The 20026-nt window shown below is 42.2% G+C and overlaps 1 protein-coding gene across 1 annotated transcript in view; it reads left to right on the top strand.

Annotated features, from left to right (window-relative positions):
* kiaa1549lb (KIAA1549-like b) overlaps positions 1 to 20026 on the top strand; it is a 65037-nt gene that overhangs the window by 8958 nt on the left and 36053 nt on the right. Inside the window, exon 2 of the mRNA XM_084351668.1 lies at positions 18853 to 19224. Coding sequence (XP_084207794.1) covers positions 18853 to 19224 — 372 coding nt within the window. The remainder of the gene's footprint in view (positions 1 to 18852; positions 19225 to 20026) is intronic.

The raw sequence follows: 20026 nt of genomic DNA, 5'->3' as shown, positions 1-20026 counted from the left end.
GTGGTATGCTAATGCTCTGAAACATCAGCGTCTCACTCGCGGTCTGCGGAGAAGCCTTTGATTTTAAATCCCAGTGTCATCACAGATTCGGGGACGCTCTCTCCTCTCGTATTTCTGGCTTTACTGAAGCAGGTTGAGAGCTGAGGCAACGGTGACAGCGTCAGCGAAGCGTCGGGAGCGCCGTGGAGGGCTGAGCTGAACTCGGAGAGCATTAAAGAAAATGTTCAACAGTTTTGAGAAGCCTTTCTTATTAATCAGTTATCAAGCTGTCTCAGGACTTTTAAAAAATGTTCTCCTGGCAGGATCCAGAGGCCGCTTTATTGCTTATACTCTTACTCACACTTGGAGGTAATTCAAATGACTTCACAAACTTAAATATGGGATGCTGTGAGAGATAGATTTAAATGCATCGAACTGTAGTCATGCAAGGGTAAAACCTTAAAATGTGTCGTGCATTTTGAATGACGGATAGGACACACTTTCTGTTTTTTTTTACATTTTCCCTTAGTAAGAGGGAGATTTTCTTGCACACACACACACACACACCACATATTGAAATGCACTTACTTTTATGCACATTCATAAATCTATACCACGTAGCATTTGTTTGATTTATGCCCTCACTTTAGTGCTCTGAAGTCACCCCTTAAGTCTTAAAATGAGACGGGCTGTTCCCCACAGGCCAATTCATTACTGGGATAATCCGAGTGTGTAGCCCCGCTGCCTCTGGAGAACTAACCCTGTGCAATACACACAATCGCACACAAGCCAGGCCTCTACACATGCTCCAGCTCATACCCCATCTGTAAGCAAATGTCTATGAGAGCCTCAGAATTTGTTTCCCTTCATCCTTCATGGGTATCTTATTAGTCCGTCCTCAGAGATTGTACCGGCGCGTGCGCATCCGTGCGTGTGATGTGTGCCACAACTCGCCAGTCTCAGCACTTTGTAACCTGCTGCAGAGAGGGAACATTGCTTTTGTTATTAAACTTTTTCTTTTTTAATTGCGGAGCTGCCGCATTGTACGTTTCTTCATATCAAGCGGATATGTTTGAAGCTGTAAGCAGGTACACCTGCACGGGAGACACAGAGCTCGATAATTGAATTACAACAATGAATGTCTGTGTTTCGTCTACCAACTGAACAAACAAACCAAATTAACAGCTTTTCCACATGCTACAATGTCAGGGAAAATGCAGTTGAGAGCGTGATTGTGTGTCTTTCTGACTCGACGCTTCTTTTATTTGTTGTCTGTGAAGGTCAGGAATATCTCCTCGTGGTATACATACATCTCAGTGATGATATTGTTACCTAGGAGATAGGCCTCTCCTCGACAGTGGACGTCATTACGAGTCATGGAGCCATTAAGCTGTGCGGACTAAACGTAGTTTAAATTAGAAGAATGACAGAATATCCAATTCAAGAAGTAAGTCTGTGAGGAACGAGGAGGAGGAAGTGAGGCTTAGGGTTGATATGAACCGACAGACTCTCTTTTGGGGTAAGAGATTCAGGCTGATGAAGGAAAACTTTATATTTCACTGGCGAAAATGTGAGTTAATATTTTAAATCATCCATAAAAGAACTACAAATCAAGGTGTGCGGAAGGCAACAGTTTACTAGTAGACGTGCGATAAATTGCACACAAAAAATGTGTTCATTTCCTCAAAGAAAGAGCAAAAGAGCATAATACATTTTTACAATCTTCCCTTTTTATGCTTACACTTTAATCTGTGTGACACCACAGATGCACATCAGAAAAAAATGTTCCTATCTTGATACGTACTGATCTCTCATCCTGAAAGGAAGCTGCTCAAAGGAGGCCACCTTGCCTTGTTGGATAAAACTATTCCTGAAGTGGCTCCCGTGGGGACGTCCATCCTCTTAATAGTATCTGTCTGCCCACCATAAAGCCTGTCTGGGATAAATCTGCAGCGATTCAGTGGGCCACTGTGAGCGGATAGATAATCTTGGTCAAAAATCTAAATGAGGACTGGTAAGCGCTGAAATAATTATGAACTTTCTGCCAAAAGCTGAATGAGAAGATATTCTCATAGCAGATGGCCTCGTCTGAACTCTGACACTTCCAACAGTTTGGATTATTTGTCCGCCCACATCTTGAACTGTGTCCAGTAGAGTCCGTTAAGTGCCATGAAGTAGCGAAGCTTTTTGAAAAATGTCCTTTGTTCTCTGCATTGAGCATTTTCAGTGATAGTCCCTGAAAGCTGCCTTTTTCTGACAAAGTAAACTGAACTGAAGAACTGGTTGACCCACACAAAACAAATGAGGTATCAGGTATTGCTAAAAAAAAAGTTTGCTCTTGGAAGATTTACCTTTTCTGCTCGCAACAAATGTTTCCAGTCCGTATAAATTGTCCTACGAAAAGAGAGGAAAGAGGTGTAGCTTTGACAATATTTTATTGTATTTTATTTCGGGGGAAGCGTTGTTCTGAAACGTACCAGCCTGAGTGATGATACTGTAGGTATTTGTTCTTTGCAGCTCTTTCTGGCATCAGACTTACTTTGCTGTTTGTCCAACTGCAAACACTTAAAGATACAGCAGTAGCTTAGAGTCTAGACTATGTCTGCATTATCTGAAAATGCTGTTTATGTTGGACTTGTAAAAAGCAGGTGAACAGCGTGCCGCTGCACTAAGATGTCGATCAACTCACTTTCTTATGATGGCAAAGTCACACAGGTTAATGACAGAAGCTACTGATCAGCTGTACGACTCACAGATACAATTATATGCAACACATGCAAGCTGCATTATGGGAAACAATCCCGGTGGTGTGCATCATATGCTGCCAGTGTGCGTTACACGTTCCCTGACTTTGTCTAACCAGGCTCTCCATCCACTCTGAAATGCAACTTTTCTAATGCCAAAGTACTAAAGAGCTATACTTCAAAGAAAATGATGTAATTTAAAATATATAGTTTTAGGGCAGAAAATCAATTTCAAAGATCCAGTATGCCTTCCACTTAGGGCTGGGCAATATATCCATATTATATCGTTTGACTTTCCTTCTTAAGTCTGTAGGAAGTAGAGCCTTTTCTGTGCTTTTCTAACCAGTGTGGTGATGTTTGATGACCACGATGTTGTTGAGCACTAATGTAGAGGAGGTGCGACTACCAGTCTGAACTGTCAGGGGTCTGTTTGTGAGGAAGTCCAATATCCAATGAGTGTGGTAAGCTCGCCCAGACCATTTCAGTCAGTCCCACGGGTGAGATTGTATTGAATGCCGAGCTGAAACCAACAAACAGCGATGGTGGCTGTCTTTTCATGTTGTCTTTTCGCGGTGTTAAAGGCTATATTACGGTAAAGCGAAGCAATTCCGAACTAAAAGTTGTACCTCTAAATATGTCGAGTTGGGTCTTTAATGAGGTTTTGTTTACCCACTGGCTCATTATAGCCACATCACAGAGGATATTTCCCACAAATCTCTGTTTGGTTTGTGTCAAACCAAAAGTCGCTAACAATATCGTTACAAAGTATCAATATGAGGATCTATGGTCAAAAAATATTGTTATATTTACTTTTGTTGCCCTGATCCTAGCACTTATAAAGTGGTTTTGATTAGATTTCAGAATATGAATATATACAGTACATACTGTATGTATTGTGTGTTGCGATACAGCCTATCGCCCACACTTGGTTCCCCTGATGTCCTTGTTTTGGTAACAATTGCAACGCTGAAGAACAATTGAAGGATTCATCTCTCTGTAAAAACAGCAATATCACAATTCAAGACTAGACATTGGTTTTTTGTGCACCTTTTGCCAAAGCAATTCTGAATGTATTATCCATTGATTTTGCAATAGCCATTACAGTAAAGTATCCCGGCCAGCGTTAGAAACAAAACCTGTTTTCACCCTCCACTGAACACTGTCATGTCTCACCTCTTGTGCTACTCTCTAATAAGACCTCCTCTCTCTTATCTAAGTGCTTAATTCACTTACGAAAGGTTTCATGAATTTTACTGTACATATCCGTTAAATATGCCGTCTAAGTGCTCTTTGTTTTCTCAACTGTTCTCATAATTAACTCGCTTAATTAGATGTTTGTTTTTTCACTCAGCTGAAGGAGCGATACATAATTACTTCTAAATCATTTAATTGCATATCTCCACACTTTTCAAAGTGAAACGGAGTCTTAAATTACAACTTCATTGCTACGATCGAGTAGCCTAACTGACAGCAGACATACAGCGAGTTGATTTTTGGATGCGGTAAGCAACTGCAGCATGATTGGACATGGTCAGCAGTAATTTAATGTATATGTGTAGCAACATGTAAGACGATCGTTCACTGTGGAGCTCACATGCGTCTTTCCTGGTGTAAATATCTGCAAGACTCATTAAAGACATGACAGCGGGATCCTATATGACCACCATGACAGCAGCAGCTGCAGTGTGACACAGCCGCTGGCCCTGCGGTGTTGTGGTGAACTGAGGGTGTAGCTGAGGCCGCCGTTTGAGAGCTCATCCATCGCGCTGCCTGCTGGAGGAGGTGGTGATCTCGGTGTTTGCTTTGACTGTGTGGTGCGTCAAGGTTGAACGTATGATGGCTGTGATGTAAAACACGAACAGTGTTGTCAGTGTTGAAGCTCTAACACGATGTTCGACTGGTCGCTCAGCTGTGTTAAGGTGTATAATGCAGCCGTGTCATGTTTTTGTTCTCAGCTGCAAACCGTATCTGTGAGATTTTCTCTGCTCTTGTTCTGTCTGTCTCCCGGCGTGGCCAAGAACGGAGGGGTTGTGTAAACTGTGATTTGGTGTTTCTTTTCTGGTCGCAAGGGAAGCAGCTTTAGTTTTTGAAGAGCAGAAAATATATTAGTGAAGACAGCAAATTATAGTCTTGAGTTTAACTGCATGGACAAGCTATTGCCCATTTAATATTTCTCACTGACTCACCAGCTCTTTGAAACACAATCAGCGGGCATATTATTGACTAGTGGCTCCCGGTGTGGTTTCCATGCACCTCCAGAGAAGCATGAGCGAGGGCTGCAATTTACGATTATTTTCATAATCTGCCAATTGTTTTATTGATTAGTTTGGTCTATGAAGTGTCATAAAAATGTAAGAAATGTCCATCAAAATTACCCAGAGCCCAAGTACACATATTTGTTTGAATAGATTTTTATGTACAACTAGCAGGTAAATGCCCCACAAAAATCACTGTGCAGAAGTAGAAGACTGATGCCGGATTTAGACTCCACAATAGCAGCCAGTTAATAGCCTGGCCTGAAAAACGTAGACGTGGGAATGAAAAAAAATGGGTGTCAACTGTTTGTGTTTTATCCTGTGTGGTTTATTGTGGACAACAACTGGATGCGGCATTCTCAAAAAGATAAGTGTGTCTGTTTTATGTATTTTTTTGCGCTCAGCCCAACTGTATGGCGACATGGCGAGTTGAAAGAGAATTGATGTTGTTGGTTGAGGATGGGTCGCAGTCGTTTTTTCTTTTTTCTCGGCTTATCTTTTCCGAACACAAGACCGTATCCTACACGCTGCTTCTGACCCCATTATTTCACCACTGGCCCTTTGTGTGTTTGTTGGTTTGTCAGCAGGATTACACAAAATTTAGGGAACGGATTTCCAGGAAACGTCGATTCTCGATCCATATTAGACCCCGTTAACTTTTGGTGCAGATCCAGTGTTTTTTTTTTTTTACATTTTCATTAGTTTCTCAGGGAATAATGCAAGGAACCAGGTCATAAGTATTTAGGTGGCTGGTATGTATGAGTGGATAAAGGGGACTGTTGGGCTTTGGCGGAGGTGTGCGCTCTACTGAGTGCCAGTCCAGTTTGTTTGTAGTCTTGTTGCCAGAAGTGGGCCCCTAACTCCCCTTCCTGATGACATCACACAGGTTGTGGAAGGTAACACGCTATGATTCATCATGCGGTCTGACATGCCTCTCGACTGAGTCACGGAAAGAATTCACGACATTATAATCGCCTAACCGGACACAGTGACCATCTTATCAAACAAAAAATATTATGTTGTCTAAGCACAGCAAGAAAAGCAGCAAATAATCACCTTTAAGAGGCTGTAGCCACTTTTTTTCCTAAGAGGTTAGTAAACCTATATTGTAGATTCTCATATTCTGTTAATTAGCGCAAATGTTCTTATGCTTTGAGGTGTCTAGAAGGGGAATAGCTTAATATTGCATTGCAGTAACTTTAAAGAGTAATATTTATTGGCCGTATAAAACATTTTATGACTTATTTACAGTCAAATAATCAAAAATCCTTTTTCTAAACCAAAAACTTCCTCACGCTGTCAGCAAGTAAAACATGAGCATCTTAATTTATGGCTTGCTGCTTGTAGTGACCCGAGATTATAGAGCCTTGTGATTGTATTACATACATTTTGACATTTCTTGTGCTTGACTCGAGTATGGATTTCAGAGGGGATCCTGGAAGCTTAACAGGCTTATCCCACCTTGTTATCCCCCATTGTCGTCTTCCCTTCATCCTCCTCGTGCCTCGGCTAACCTCCGCCGCACCACAGCCAATAAATACGGTCAGAGCCGTTGCATCTGCTCAGCATCGCGCATTAGTTAGTGGTCTCCAGTCTGGAGGTTGTGGAGCTCTCAGGAGGTCATTAGATAATCGCCGAGAAGCCTTGTGCCAAAAAATTGTTTTGTTTTTTTTCCTGCCATTCTGCATTTTCTTCTGCAATACTGAATTAATTCGAGACACTAGACATGTGGTAGTTAATAACATGGAACAACACGGAGGTAAAATCATCTGCTTGAGCTGCCCACCATCCTGCAGGTGTACGAAGGTTTCACAAGGTGGACAACTGCAATATCGTCGTCGATGTCATGTCACTTAAGCGCCTCTCAATTCACGATGGCCTTCTTTTACATCATGTTTATGTTAATAGACTCCAGAGGCAATTTGGTTTGACATGGCAGGCATGAATTATGTATCGCCGAGAAAGAAACAGTCACTTTACTCGCAAAATACAAATAAACGCAGAGACATTCTGCCTTAATGACACTGATGTCAAAAACCAGGGGTGCGAGATGTGTGGACGTTTAGGACGAATAACCTAAAAGTAAAACAATTTTGGTTAATTAGTATTATTAGCATAAACAAATAAGACCATTAGGAGGTTTATGGCTGCCTGCATTTTTAATGATGTTCTTTCAGGGTGGATTTTTGCAGATCTACTGAAGAAAACAGGAGGAAAAACTACTGTGTATTCAGCACACGCAGTCTAAACGCTCATAAACTGTTGATGCATTCGTTACTTATTATGTATTGTTAGGAGATCTCATCCTTCTTCATGCTCTACAAAGCAGACACACAGAGGGAGAGGAATGCCAAGGCGGGGTTACAGGTTGCAACATTTATCAGAGAAAGCAACACAGTTTATGGAAAAAGTGGTTTGAATTTTACATGAAAGTGTACAAATAGTGGAAAATGCTACGTTCTCCTCTGAGGTATATAGGCTCACATTTGTGCAGGAGGTTAGCACGGGACATATACATCTGTCACTTAGCAGGATGAGCTTTGACTTCCTCTGAAGTATCTCTGAGGGCCCAATTAGAAAGTCAGGGGTAAAGCTTCCCAACCGTGATACCGGCGTTCTCTTATGTTTTCTAGCGAGAGTCACAGGTGACCAAGCCATTACTTCACCTACCCTCCCTGTGATGTATTGGTCTTTTGAAAAGCAGACGGCAGGCCTCAAGCCTTCACTGAGGTCACTCTGCAGGGACAAATGATTTATTCATCTATTGTAGTGATGTTTGTTGTTTGTAGTACTGCATTGTGAGTCTCTACAGAACCAGAGCAGATGTAAACATGAGAAGCAGTGCTTGTACGCATGAAAGTGAACCCTTCTCAGTTGGCTACTGATCTGGCTCCCCTTTCAAACAGGCCCTTGGTTTTCTATTTCTATACTTTTCTAATTTAGGTTGAGCGTATAATAAGACATCATGATCCAATTCTGACACAGCTGCAGCAAAAGAAAAGACTGTTAGGCGATCCCTGATACTATTGATCATATCAAACATGAAACTTTGTTGAAGTAAATACAACCTTATTCAAACTGAGGACACTTTATGTTTTCATGGTTCTTATTTTCAGTCAATTTAAAGGTGTTGACACGCCAGAATTGTATTTACATTCAGCGTTTCTTAACACTATGCTAAAACATGTTATGATTGCATTTGGTCTCCCATAAAACATTTTGCAAAGCTGATGTTTTAAAGGTGCATTTGCGTGCTCATCGGATGGTCCCATTTCCCAAGTTGGGAAGCCGTTCTTCCGACTTCAGCGTATTCATGAGCTTTTCAGTCATAACGTGGAAACAACATGGACGCTACTTTTGTCCCAGACTTGCTGCTGCACCAGTACATTCCCTATCACCACTAAAATATTGTTTTACATGACTTCTAATGGTTAATGGCAACAACTAGTCTAACTAATCTAGGTCAGTCTACTTGGACAGAAACAGTTACAATCAAACCCCCCATTACAAATTACTGTACATGTGAAGGAAAGATATGCAACATGTGAACAAAAACTTTCCGAACTATTGACCAAACATGCACCACCTGTAGATCAGGTCCATGCACGAAAGAAACCTAAATGTGAAAATAATGCGCTCTTCATTTTATGAATGATACAGTATGTTCAAAACAACCCAGTTGCCGGAATAAATGTCGGCAAACTGTCCTGCAAACCCGGCTTAAAATTGTCCTGAGGTCTCCTTAACATCCAGTGGTGTCACGCTTACGAATGTTGAGACACAATCTTGAACTGCGGTCACTGGCTTGGCAGCCTTCTTGGCATCTCCTCCACCTCCTGATATGACAGTTCGGTCATAAACGTGTCACGTGAACGTGGTGTGGCACATTTTATAGAAATGTGAACGTAGAACGTAGACTATGACAAATGTGAACGTACCAGTGGTTTGCATTAATGTTAACTGGCGACATTTTGTCCCGGCGACTGGGCTACTTTAAGATAAAGCAGAGCAAATATATATATCAAGGTGAGAACTCCATTTTAACCAATAAACACAGTCCTGTCAGCTGCTGCGTCACTATCTGATGCCTTTTCTTGACCCCCACCTGTCATTTCACACCCACAGTGTGCCATGTCAATCGGTTTTTGTACTGTAATCCCAAGGCCCATCACAGCCCGGCATGCAGCTAAACTCCTACACTCGTCCCCTGCCTGCTCTGATATGCATAGCCCCAGGAGACGGCCGTGAACTCCAGTTCGATGCAGTCCTTTTTCTCTACACTATGTGTGTGTGTGTGTGTGTGTGTGTGTGTGTGTGAGGTTAAACCAGGACAAGAGGTCCTTATTTGAAGAGGCAGTGAATATTTTTGTCTCGAGATCTGGTTTGTTAACACAGTGTGAACAATCTTAAGATATACACAGACCTAATTTCTAAAATAAAGGTTGTCTGACAAGATCAGAAATCCTATGCTCCTTGTTTGTAGGCAGTTCAACCTGTATGAAGAAACCTCAATGCGATCGTTATATTTCATTTGTATGATGAATCCATGGCAAGACAGTATATGTATTTACCTTTGCTTTTATCTCTAGCACTCGCACTCTCTCTGCTTTCAACCCTGACAGTTCACAGGCCAGTGCTGCCTCTGGGCATGATGCTGAAGTGAAAGATGACTTACTTCTGGTGGGTTTAATGGGACTGTGATTGCCTGCAGTACCCTACTGAGCTGTCTGACTCCCAGTCATCCCGTCTGCCCCAGCAAGGTTCATCTGATCGCTGCACGCATCAAAGGAATATTTCACCCTGAAAATATTCCTACATTTTTATATACCATGAATCTGTAATGATAAGTGCATTCAGAGTCTTACTTTGTGATGAAATGCACCCGGCTCCCTTCAACTTAGCCGGTCTGCTTTTTAATCCGAGGATGAATGCTCTATTTTCCACAGGATGTGGAGGAGCGACTGTGTGTAAGTCTTTGCAGGAAAACACACAGGTGCAATTAATAAAGGAAATAACGAGTGCATTCCATTTAGGCGAGTCTGTTCAGGGCCCTGCTATCAGTCATGCTGCCTACTGGGACACTTAATGGAACTGAGCCATCGTTAATGTTATTATAAGTATTTGCTGCGGAAAACAGACATTTGTTTTCCCACTTTAAATACACTTTAAAGCAAACAAACCACATGGATAATTATATTTGTGATTAATGGAAAAAGGAAAGCATTTTATAGGATATTTAAGAGAATAAGTGTCTTATTTAATGCTCTGTGGTATCTAGAAATGAAGTTTGGGGGGTAGTTAGCTCAGAGGTTTGGCTTTTCTTTAGTTTATTCTCCCCAAATAATGCGATGCACGATGCAGGTGAAGCGGTAGTAGTGGAAGTTTATCTGAAACTGACGAAGTTGGAATGACATCTCTTGACCCGTAAATCCTTCATAATCACAGGCAGATCTGTATGCTTTTTTATCATCCTTATTGCTATCCCCTATGATACCTTACGCAAATTATTGGTGCAACCTCTGGATTTCCAGAACCGGCGTTTTCCATGGCAACAGGATGCTAATCGTAATCGTTTCCCCAGTGACCTCCCCAGGAAACTTGTGGATAGTAAGTGTTCGAACCAACATAACTAAATGAGCTCTGTCTGGCTATTCGCTGAACGTTGTTGTTTTCCTTAAAGTTTTAAGATCTAGCACTGTATTTTATTGTACTGCTCTGCTGATGATGCTAACGTGCTGCCTGTCGTTACCATTACATTCCCAAAAAGACTGAGCTTCGTCGGGGGATCTTTAATCAAAGCTACAGGTACCTGCTAAACTATTTACGTTACAACATTTCTAGCGCTGACCAGAGTTTGACTACAGCATTATTTGTCTTCTTTGGTCCGACTTTTTAATGTCAGGTGTAGAGGATTAGTGCACCCTTGTGTCTCCCAGTTGTAAATGTAAATTTAGGCATTTGACTCACTCTAAAGGTCATTCGTGCTTTTACATCATCTAGCATTTATCCATTTAGACCAGACCTATTCAACTGGCGGCCCGTGGGCCAAATGCGGCCCTTTAACAACCTCATTCTGGCCCTTTGATCATTTTATTACAAGGTTAATTAGTCCGTTCATTAGTTGTGTCTGTTGCACAATAACCGCCATAAAAATACTCTTATTTCATTAAAAAGGTTTGACCTAAGCTGATGAAGCAGAGGGAATTTATGAAAACCGAATGCACAACCTATTTTATAAGGTGCATTGTGTATTTTGCCTCTCTTGTTAATATAATGTTTCTTTCTTCAGCCGTAAGAAGTAAACAAAGCAGAAAAAAAAGCAGGTGACTATGCCTGATTTAGACTATTCTAACTCCTAACTGCTGATGTAATAGTTGTTGATGTGGTGGTTTATTTTAGGGGCCTTGTCGCCAAACAGGAGATGGCCTACAGACTGAATTGCTTCTGAATCATCTTTGTCATCCTTCAGGGGAAAAAACTTCCAAATATTGTACCCATAAATGTTTGTAAGTTCTTATTCCCTGGGCCAGTATTAGTCCAAGTGTGAAACCGCACTGGACGATGGTTCATGTAGACAATTTTTGAGTGCAGCTGCTAGCGGAGCATTCAATACAACTTGGACCACAGTCAGCACTCTAAAAGCGAGCCCTTGGAGAGGACAATAAGAATTTGCAGAACAAATGTCGCTTAATGATTTTTTTTAGTGATATTTGAGATGTACAGTTTTTCATTCAGTAGCTTAATTGTTATTTTTTTTCTTATGCAGACAGTAAGGCCCAAGAGCCACTGCATAGTAAGGGAGACACAAGCCCTGTTCATTCTTCGGTCAGCACATTTGGTTCCACATTTTGGGACGTAATCAGTTCTCTGCTCATATCACCACTTTTTGGATCCCTTTTGTTCAGTTATATCATTAGTATAATACAGCAACATTGTAAAAATTTTGAATATATCCTCATAAAATCCAAAGATGTTTGTTTGGTTCAGCAGAGCTGTGGCCATATCCTTTAGTCACTGAATTGTTGCAGCACTTTAATTTGTGAATTTACATAATGAGGCCCAGAAATCAATTAAGTTTGGCTGCCGTTTGTCCATTTTCACCAGAAGGGTTTGAGGCAGCAGATATATGATCCTTCATGTGAGAGTGGAGGGATTGTGTCCCCTGTCACCTTCCAAAAAGCTCGCTAAAAGCCCTCAGTAATGGCTCTCTGGTGTGTTTAACTGAGCCTGCAGTGCGAAAATAGAGACACTTCATAGGGACATTATCCTAATGTACGCCTATGTATAGGAAGAAACAGTTACAGGAAGAAATCAATGCAGTGCTGGGCTATTTAGTAAGTACAGTCTTATGATTTAGTTACCAGACCTGCTGTATTTCATGTCAAATAATAAAAAAAACAGGTGTCAAATCTCTGTCGTCTCATAAATCACGATACTGCTCAACCCGGAATAAGGCTAGCTCAGGCCAGGGGACAAGGACAGTGCACAACAGCCTTGGTGAGCAGTAATAGGAGTGGACAGAGTGCAACAGCATAAGCCATGACTACAGCGTCCTGAGCAGCATCAGGACAGAAGTCAGTGTGTCGACATGTCAGGCTGAAAAAGACAGAGAGCCTGAGCGTCAGTGGAGAGGCTGATTATTATTTAGAGAGAGAGAGAGAGAGAGAAGGAGGACAGAGAAAAATAGGTTCTGAGAGAGTGCTGAGCCTCCTCTTAGTCCCTGTGTTGCTCCGAGCTGTTTTTTTTCTTCAAGTATATGTTTTCTATCATTGTATCAATGAAAAGGTTCTACTGGTGTCAGAGGGCGGCTGCATTCTTGAGACAGTTGATAAAAATAAACAAGCTTAGATGCAGGAGTTGTTCAAAGTGCACTTAGGATCAGAGTTACAAAGAAGATTATTTATTAACTTGAAAGCACTCCATACTTGAAAGTGTATGGAGTGCATGCATCCATCAAGGCTCCACTGTCTACAAAATGTGTTCATTCTTATAGGTCACAAAAATGTTGAGAAATCTGCATTTGGATCTGCGACATATACAAATAGTAAAAGACACTCGTGTCCTATCCTAACATTAGCCAGCAAGCTAATGTTAGTAGGCAGCGGTGGAGCGTTTACCTCCAGTCTTTCTATTTTTAACCGTTTTAGCCGATGTGCCCCCGATTTGTAATTTCTCCCATTAAACTCCAGATTTCAGAGTGATACAAATCAAATGTCTCAGTTTCTTGTGGGATGTGTGTTCTGCAGACTGTCTGTGGCCCCCTTGTTCTTTCTGAAGGTCTACCTGGCAGTGATGCCTCCTCGTACACTCTCTCACAATGTTGTTATTTTCTGTGGTGTAAATTTTAGATGATTACATTTTTTTATGTACTTCTATGAAGTCAACACTAATATGAATTTATTTTACTTTCACAACCTTACATTTCTACCTCGACTCCCCGACAATTCAGATTCGAAACATTTCTTTTCTCCCCACACAGAACATTGGAAAATGAACAAGAACTGAAATGAGTAGTTGGTTGTCCCAATGACAAAAAATGTATTGGCATGCCAAAAACGCCAAACTATTTTACGTTCCAGCTTCTCTTATGACGATTTTTCATGTCACACTGGGCTCTGGGTTATCAGTGAATTTTTACAAACCCAACGATCAGTTAATAATCAAGAAAAAAAAAAAATCAGCAGCTCAACCCGCGATTAGAATAATCATTATTTGCAGTCCTGCACAATAATAGTTAGCTGCATTGTTAAAATAATACTGGATTGAAATAATATATAATAAGTCAGAGGTGCAATTTTTCTACATCGAGTACGTTTAGTTTCAATACTTTTACTTGTAAAAAGTATTACAGTGGTGTGTAACTACTTTGACTTCAATAAAGGACGTAAATACTTCCTCACCACAGTTAATAGGGATGTAGCTGTAGCTAAGATTTTATTGTTTCCTCTTTCGAAGCAGTTCCTGGACTCCCACCAGCCACTAATGATGTTTCTTGGTCTTTTTGGCCACCGACAAACAGTCTAGCAGGACCAAAAGAAAAACATACCGTGGCCTCCTTGTCAGGACTAATAAATGAGCGGATGACTGGATGAACATCTCTTTTAATACCATGTACTCGTCTCTGCGTGGTTGCAGGGTTAAGTGTCCGCTGGGCTGAGTTCCAGACAGCTGATGCGTGTCTCAGCCTGCTGTGCTGTTTGCACCCTTCTGAAAATAAAAAAAAAAACATAGTGCTGTGTGTGACATGCTCCCTCCCATCCATACTGTCACCTTAGCAGTGTTTGGCATCCACTCTGCTCCTGCAGCCCTGCACAGACATGATGCCTCCAAACACAGACAAAAACCCCCGGAGGGTATGAGCAATGTGTAAAATTCTGTTTCTCAGTCAAAAGTCTCTCCTCCCAGACTTCCCTTCACCTCAACGCCTGATTTCCTGGTTATAATTTGGACACAGCAATAACAGCCATGAGCAGTTGTACATCCTGCCACCTTCCATAAACAGCAAAAAAACATAGGAGGGACTTCCTCGGAAGCAGTCGACCAGGCTCCTTACATTTGTTCCTCTGCTCCTAGGGTCCCATCCACCTCACTATTGAATTACACTCCCTTGTTTACCATTTCCAGCACATAAGAGAACAAAAACAGCTCAAAGCAAAAAGGAGAAGCGGTGTATAATTTGAGTGGAGCAGCAGGAGCCCCGGCGGTGTCATGTCTGTGTCCTGGTAGCTCAAAGATAGTGCCGGCTGCAGAGGGAGAAATGAGTGTGGAAATGAGGTCTGTGGTTTGCGGTGCAGGTTGCAGAAGGTTTGCAGAGCTCATGTAGCTTTCTCTTGACTACAGAAGTGTGCCAAAACCAAACATTTTATTTGGTCGTGCATGCTTGATGTATCTGCTTCTCACTGCCGGTTATCATCTCATCGCTGTTTAAGCTGATGCCTGAATTTTACTCCGAAAACAAGAAAATGCCTCATAACCCAAAACAGACGAGGACAGAAACGTTAGATTAGTGGGTCAATAGCTGTTAGCGCATGATAAAGGACAAAGTCAAACTAATTTTAGATACGTGAGCGTTAGCTTGCTCAACCACAGCTGTCACTGTGATTAAATTTAGCCTCCTTGTGACTGTGACGTTAAAAGTGCGCAAGCTAGCCAGTTAACGTTAGCAGTGCCCTCGGTAGAAAGTTCTCTATGTGAACGCTAACATTAGCTGCTAACGTTACAGTAGCTCGCTCAGGGGAACATTACCTCTCTCAGGTCTGTGAAGAGGTCAGGTTGTCGGTCCTGCTGATGTTTGTAGCGTTCCCTCCCATCCTGCATCCGCCTCAGAGGCAAAATATTGCCAAACAGCTCCCTTCTATTTCCTTTCTTCGACACGCATTAGTTCTGGACTTGCTAACTCCAGCTTCGCTTCTTGAGTGACAGTGACAGGTCGCCCGCCGGCTGTTCTGTCGTCCACTCACGCAGCGCTGCCTGCTCGTGCCGGCTCGTGCCTCGGCCTCCAGTCACGTACGTGTTGGTTTTGTAGCCGTTGACGGCCACAGGTTGAGGAGCAGTTGATTTTCTTCCCTGTTGTTTCATCTGTGCAGCCTTGGGTTGAAAATAGTACATTTGTTTTTTATTGTTCCGGTACTAGAAATACTATTAAATGTATAGAGAAATTAAAATGTACTATCGGGGGCACCTGAAGTATGTGCTGGTGCACCTACTGTAAATGAAAAACTTAGGCGCACCACTGCAGCCATTGTAAAAAGTAAGTGTGGAGCCCTGCATGTTAAGATCTCTTTGTTTTGTCCAACCAAGAGGCCAAGATTTTGCCACGTCAGCTTGATGGATGACTACAACTATTCACTGATTATCACAATTGTTGACTTAATACCCCTAATCTAGTTTTACTTGTAGTAATATGACATCTTCTTATAATCTGCTTTCAAGACTGACGCTTGATAATATGAAGAATCATGAAGATTAATCACTCTTGTTGAAAAGGACCGTCAGACTTGTAGACTGTCACTGCAAATTCAATCACCTCCTCATTCTTGTGTCACTCTTTTACCAAACTGCTGGCCTTTCTCATCGCTCTCTGTCTCTATCACCGTCTCCAATTATCCGCACACCTCGTCCTCTCTCGTCCATTGTTAAAATCCTCCCATATGCTCAGCTCTGTGAGAGCAGGTGGCAAACCACAGGTGGACTCCACACCTCCGCTCGGACTGGCCTCCGTCCCGCGCACCCAGATTCCTGTCGCCACTGGGCACGTTACGAGAGGAACGCTACGGGGGGGGTTGGGGGCAGGAAGTTCTCCTTCATTCTGATGACCAGGTGGTTTGACTGACTGACCTTTTAGTGGCCTTGACGCAGGAGGACAAATATCCCTTATCCGTTGTTATCTTAGAGCTCCTTTGTGAATACAGAAATACATCCCCCCTCTTCCCACTCTTTGTTTTATATCACCCTTTTTTTTTTTTTTTTTTTTTTTAAGAATGGATTAAGAATCGCAGTGTAGCAATTTCACTAATCACATTTTAGCACATTAGAGATTTATTGAAGAAAAGGAATTAGGTGGGATCATTTATGTAGCATGAAGGAAGTGTCTTTATGAAATTAATGTAGCCAGACTGTTAATAAAATTCAGAGATTTATTGCTGTGAAAACAAATGATTAAAAGCATTACGGCAATTCTCTGGGATGGCGGTGACATTTAAGAACACATTCAGAGTTAGTGACCTGGAACTTTAACTGAATTTGTAGGTATTAGATCCTATTACAGTTCTCATTTAATGGTTGGCAAATATCTGAAGAGAGAATGAATGTTTCCAGATAGCTGTGCAGCGCCAGCTGTGCGAGTACACAACGCCTCGGGCTCATCGTCATGTGTGTAATTCAGATAACATGGACGCAAGGGGCTCATTAATTTCCAGACTATACGCTGGACAGTTCTGTGAATTTTACCATTTATCAGGTATTTCCTTCAGCGAGCTTGGACATGAGGAAAAATAAACGATTTGTGAGTGGTATCCTCGTGCAATCCAGGTCCTTGTTTGCTCCTAAGCTCAATTTTCATCCCCAACTCGTGTCCCTCCAACACTGAAGGAGTTGTATGCGAGTGCTGGATGGATTCACTTCAGGAGGGGAAACATGCTGACGGGGGCGGGAGGTGTGACAGGACTGCAAAGCTTTATAAATGGATAAAAGAAGCCCTATACGGACGTGTCGAGGATGTGCAGGGAATCAAAGCAGAGGACGGGACGGGAATGGATGAGAGACAACTCCATGTTGGCCATCTTGGTGCATTAATCCCCTGGAGCATCTTCATGATAGTTCCTGTAATGTAAACCTCCATCTCTCTCTCTCTCTCTCTTTCTCTCTCTCTCTCTTTCTGCCTCTTTCTGAGCCATAATTTCTGCAAATTCACAAAACACTGTAACACAAGTCCATTGTGTGTTTTGTAGAAGTAGCGTTATCTTAGCTGTACTTGAGCACACAGCTGCCATCTCTTGAATAATTCTATTTGTTCCACTTTGAAGATTGCCTCTTTTTCTCTCCTTTGGGAATACATAAATGTCTGCCCTTGGTGTGCTGTCTGTGACTGTTAGAAAGATGTGTTTACACCTCCGAGCCTGCTGCGTGAGCACTATTTGTGATTTGCTTTTCACCTTGGCACATAGGTTAAAATGATTATGGCTCGGCAGTCAATTAAAACATCGTACCTGATAGTCGATTTATTATTTATTATTAGGCCGTAACGTTGACAGCTTATCTAACGCTATCAGAATTGTCGCTGACAACCCCTCGGCATCTGCTAATGTGTACAGTTTGAATCAGGTGTCCAACGTGGTGGTGTGACATACCTGGCTCTTTGTAATGGCTTCATCTGTCATGTTTAGAGAAGGTAATTCTGTGCTGACACGCAGGCTGAATGAATATGCACACTGCTCAGGCAATCCGATTTTTCACGCCGCCAGTTAATAGGACAGAGCATCAACATGTCAGTTTTTTTGGCTCATAGACAGACAGCAGGGTTTTTTTTAATTTCTGATAAGGCACACGTTCTGATGGGTTTTTATACATCAGTCAGCTGCAGACTTGATGGATTGGTGAAAATAATGGATTGCCTGCATTTATAACTGCATTAATACCAAATGGAAAGAATAAACACTGCTCAGAGATTGTTTATGACGACCAGGCTCCGGGGAGTGGAGGAATACATGTCACCAGATGAACTTTACAATATTTCAGTTAAGATACAGAAAAAAAGATGTAATTAAATGACTGATACATTCATTAAAAAAGGGGATTACTCTAAGATAAAGAATGATATACTAGTCTGTAACCATGCGTCTGTGGAGTCTCACACAACATCACTCTGGTCTTGAGTGAATTCGAATACACACTCGTTATTAAGATTAAATAAAGGTCATCTTACTGATATTTCTTCTCTCTCGTCTTTATTTGCATGTGTTTGTTATTTCGGTAATCAAAAAGTAATGGAAAGTAATCAAGTTACATTACTACTTTTAAAGTTAGCCTCCCAACCCCGATCACAACTAGTGCTCATATGATGTATTGCCCAATATCAGCTTATTTCTGTCGCTATATCACCATGACAAAGTTTGCGGATGCATGCTGCATGATGTGTGACGAGGTGGGTGGGGCTGGAGAGTTGATGGTCTGTGCGTGCTGTAAAATTACATTGTGATTGGAAAAAAAGTGGAATTTGGATTTTATCTTCCTGGCCAGGTCTCAATTAACCTGGGCGGGCCGCCAAAGTAGAGCCTATGTATGGGAAACACTGCTAGCTTCAGCTTTAAAAGTAGGCCTGTGTAGATGTGATTACAAATATTGATCTGTCTTTTATTTCCTTCTTTCGTTAACAGAAAAACCCACCTATGATGCCTCCGGCTCCTCGTCTTTGCAAAGCGACCCCGCAGCCGCCGCAGCTGCTCCTGCTCATCCATTGGCTGACCTGTCAGTGGCGGAGGAGGTGCCTTTCTCAGTCGTCCATCCGGATGGTGACTCAGAGTCTGAGGGGGAGGGTTTATCAGGGCAGCCGGCCTTTTCTTCTGTCTTAACTGTCATGGCAGGAACTGTCAAACATCCGGTGAGCCTTGATCAAAGTCGAACCTCGCCGACTATCACCAGGGACGTGACCCACACCACCCAATGGCCTTCACATAGTTCCAGCCAGGGCTCAGAGATGTCCTCCTCATCGTCGTCTTCGGGGGATAGGATCCTCCCCGCCAGCTCAGGTCTGACATCCTCCACATCACAGGCTGTGTCTAAACCATCACATGTGTCCATTTTGGATGGAAACAGGAATGTCTCATTGTTTTCAACACTGACAATATCATCTTCTTCATTGTCATCATCAATGTCTACATCAGCTCCATCCACCTCCTCTTTGTTACCATCTTTAGTGTCTCTATTGTCTCTACCACCTTCTGCTGGGGGGACAAACAAAGCTGCTTCTTCATCTCAAAGTCAAAGGATTGCGTCCAGTCCCGTCCCTCAGACTGAAACAGGGACATTATCACCAGCAGGGTATCTGGGCTGGACCGACAGTTTAACAATCTCTCATTCAGCTGCAACAGCTGTTACACCAGGACTGAAAAGCACAACAACCAACTTTTCAAGCGAAGCCAGCATCGAAAAGGGCGATGAAGTGACAAAACACTCATTTTACACACCAGCGGATAAAATCCATGGAGTTAGTGGCACATACATCAGGAGTGCAAGCACAAAAGCAATTAAGACACCAGCAACCAGCACAAATACATCATATTCTCCTCCTAGCCATCTTTTAAACATTTTACATGGACCCACTCACACCCAGAACGTAGGTATGAACTCTGAATTGGCCAATAAGCTTGAAATTAGCACCTCATTTCCCACCAATCAAGAGAGTCAAGCTGTTCAAAGGCAGCAGGGAGCTTTACAAAATCCCACATCGCCACTGCTGTCTGCCCCTCCTAAAATCTACTCACTTCCCAGTCATGTCACACAGCAGATGTTAAGTAAAACAGCGTATGCGGATAGTCAGACTTTTGTTCA

This window comes from Pagrus pagrus, assembly GCF_965226575.1.
Source record: "Pagrus pagrus genome assembly, chromosome: 1".
Lineage (NCBI taxonomy): Eukaryota > Metazoa > Chordata > Actinopteri > Spariformes > Sparidae > Pagrus > Pagrus pagrus.
The sequence above is the reverse complement of the archived record's forward strand: the minus strand, read 5'-3'. Positions and strand labels throughout refer to the sequence as shown.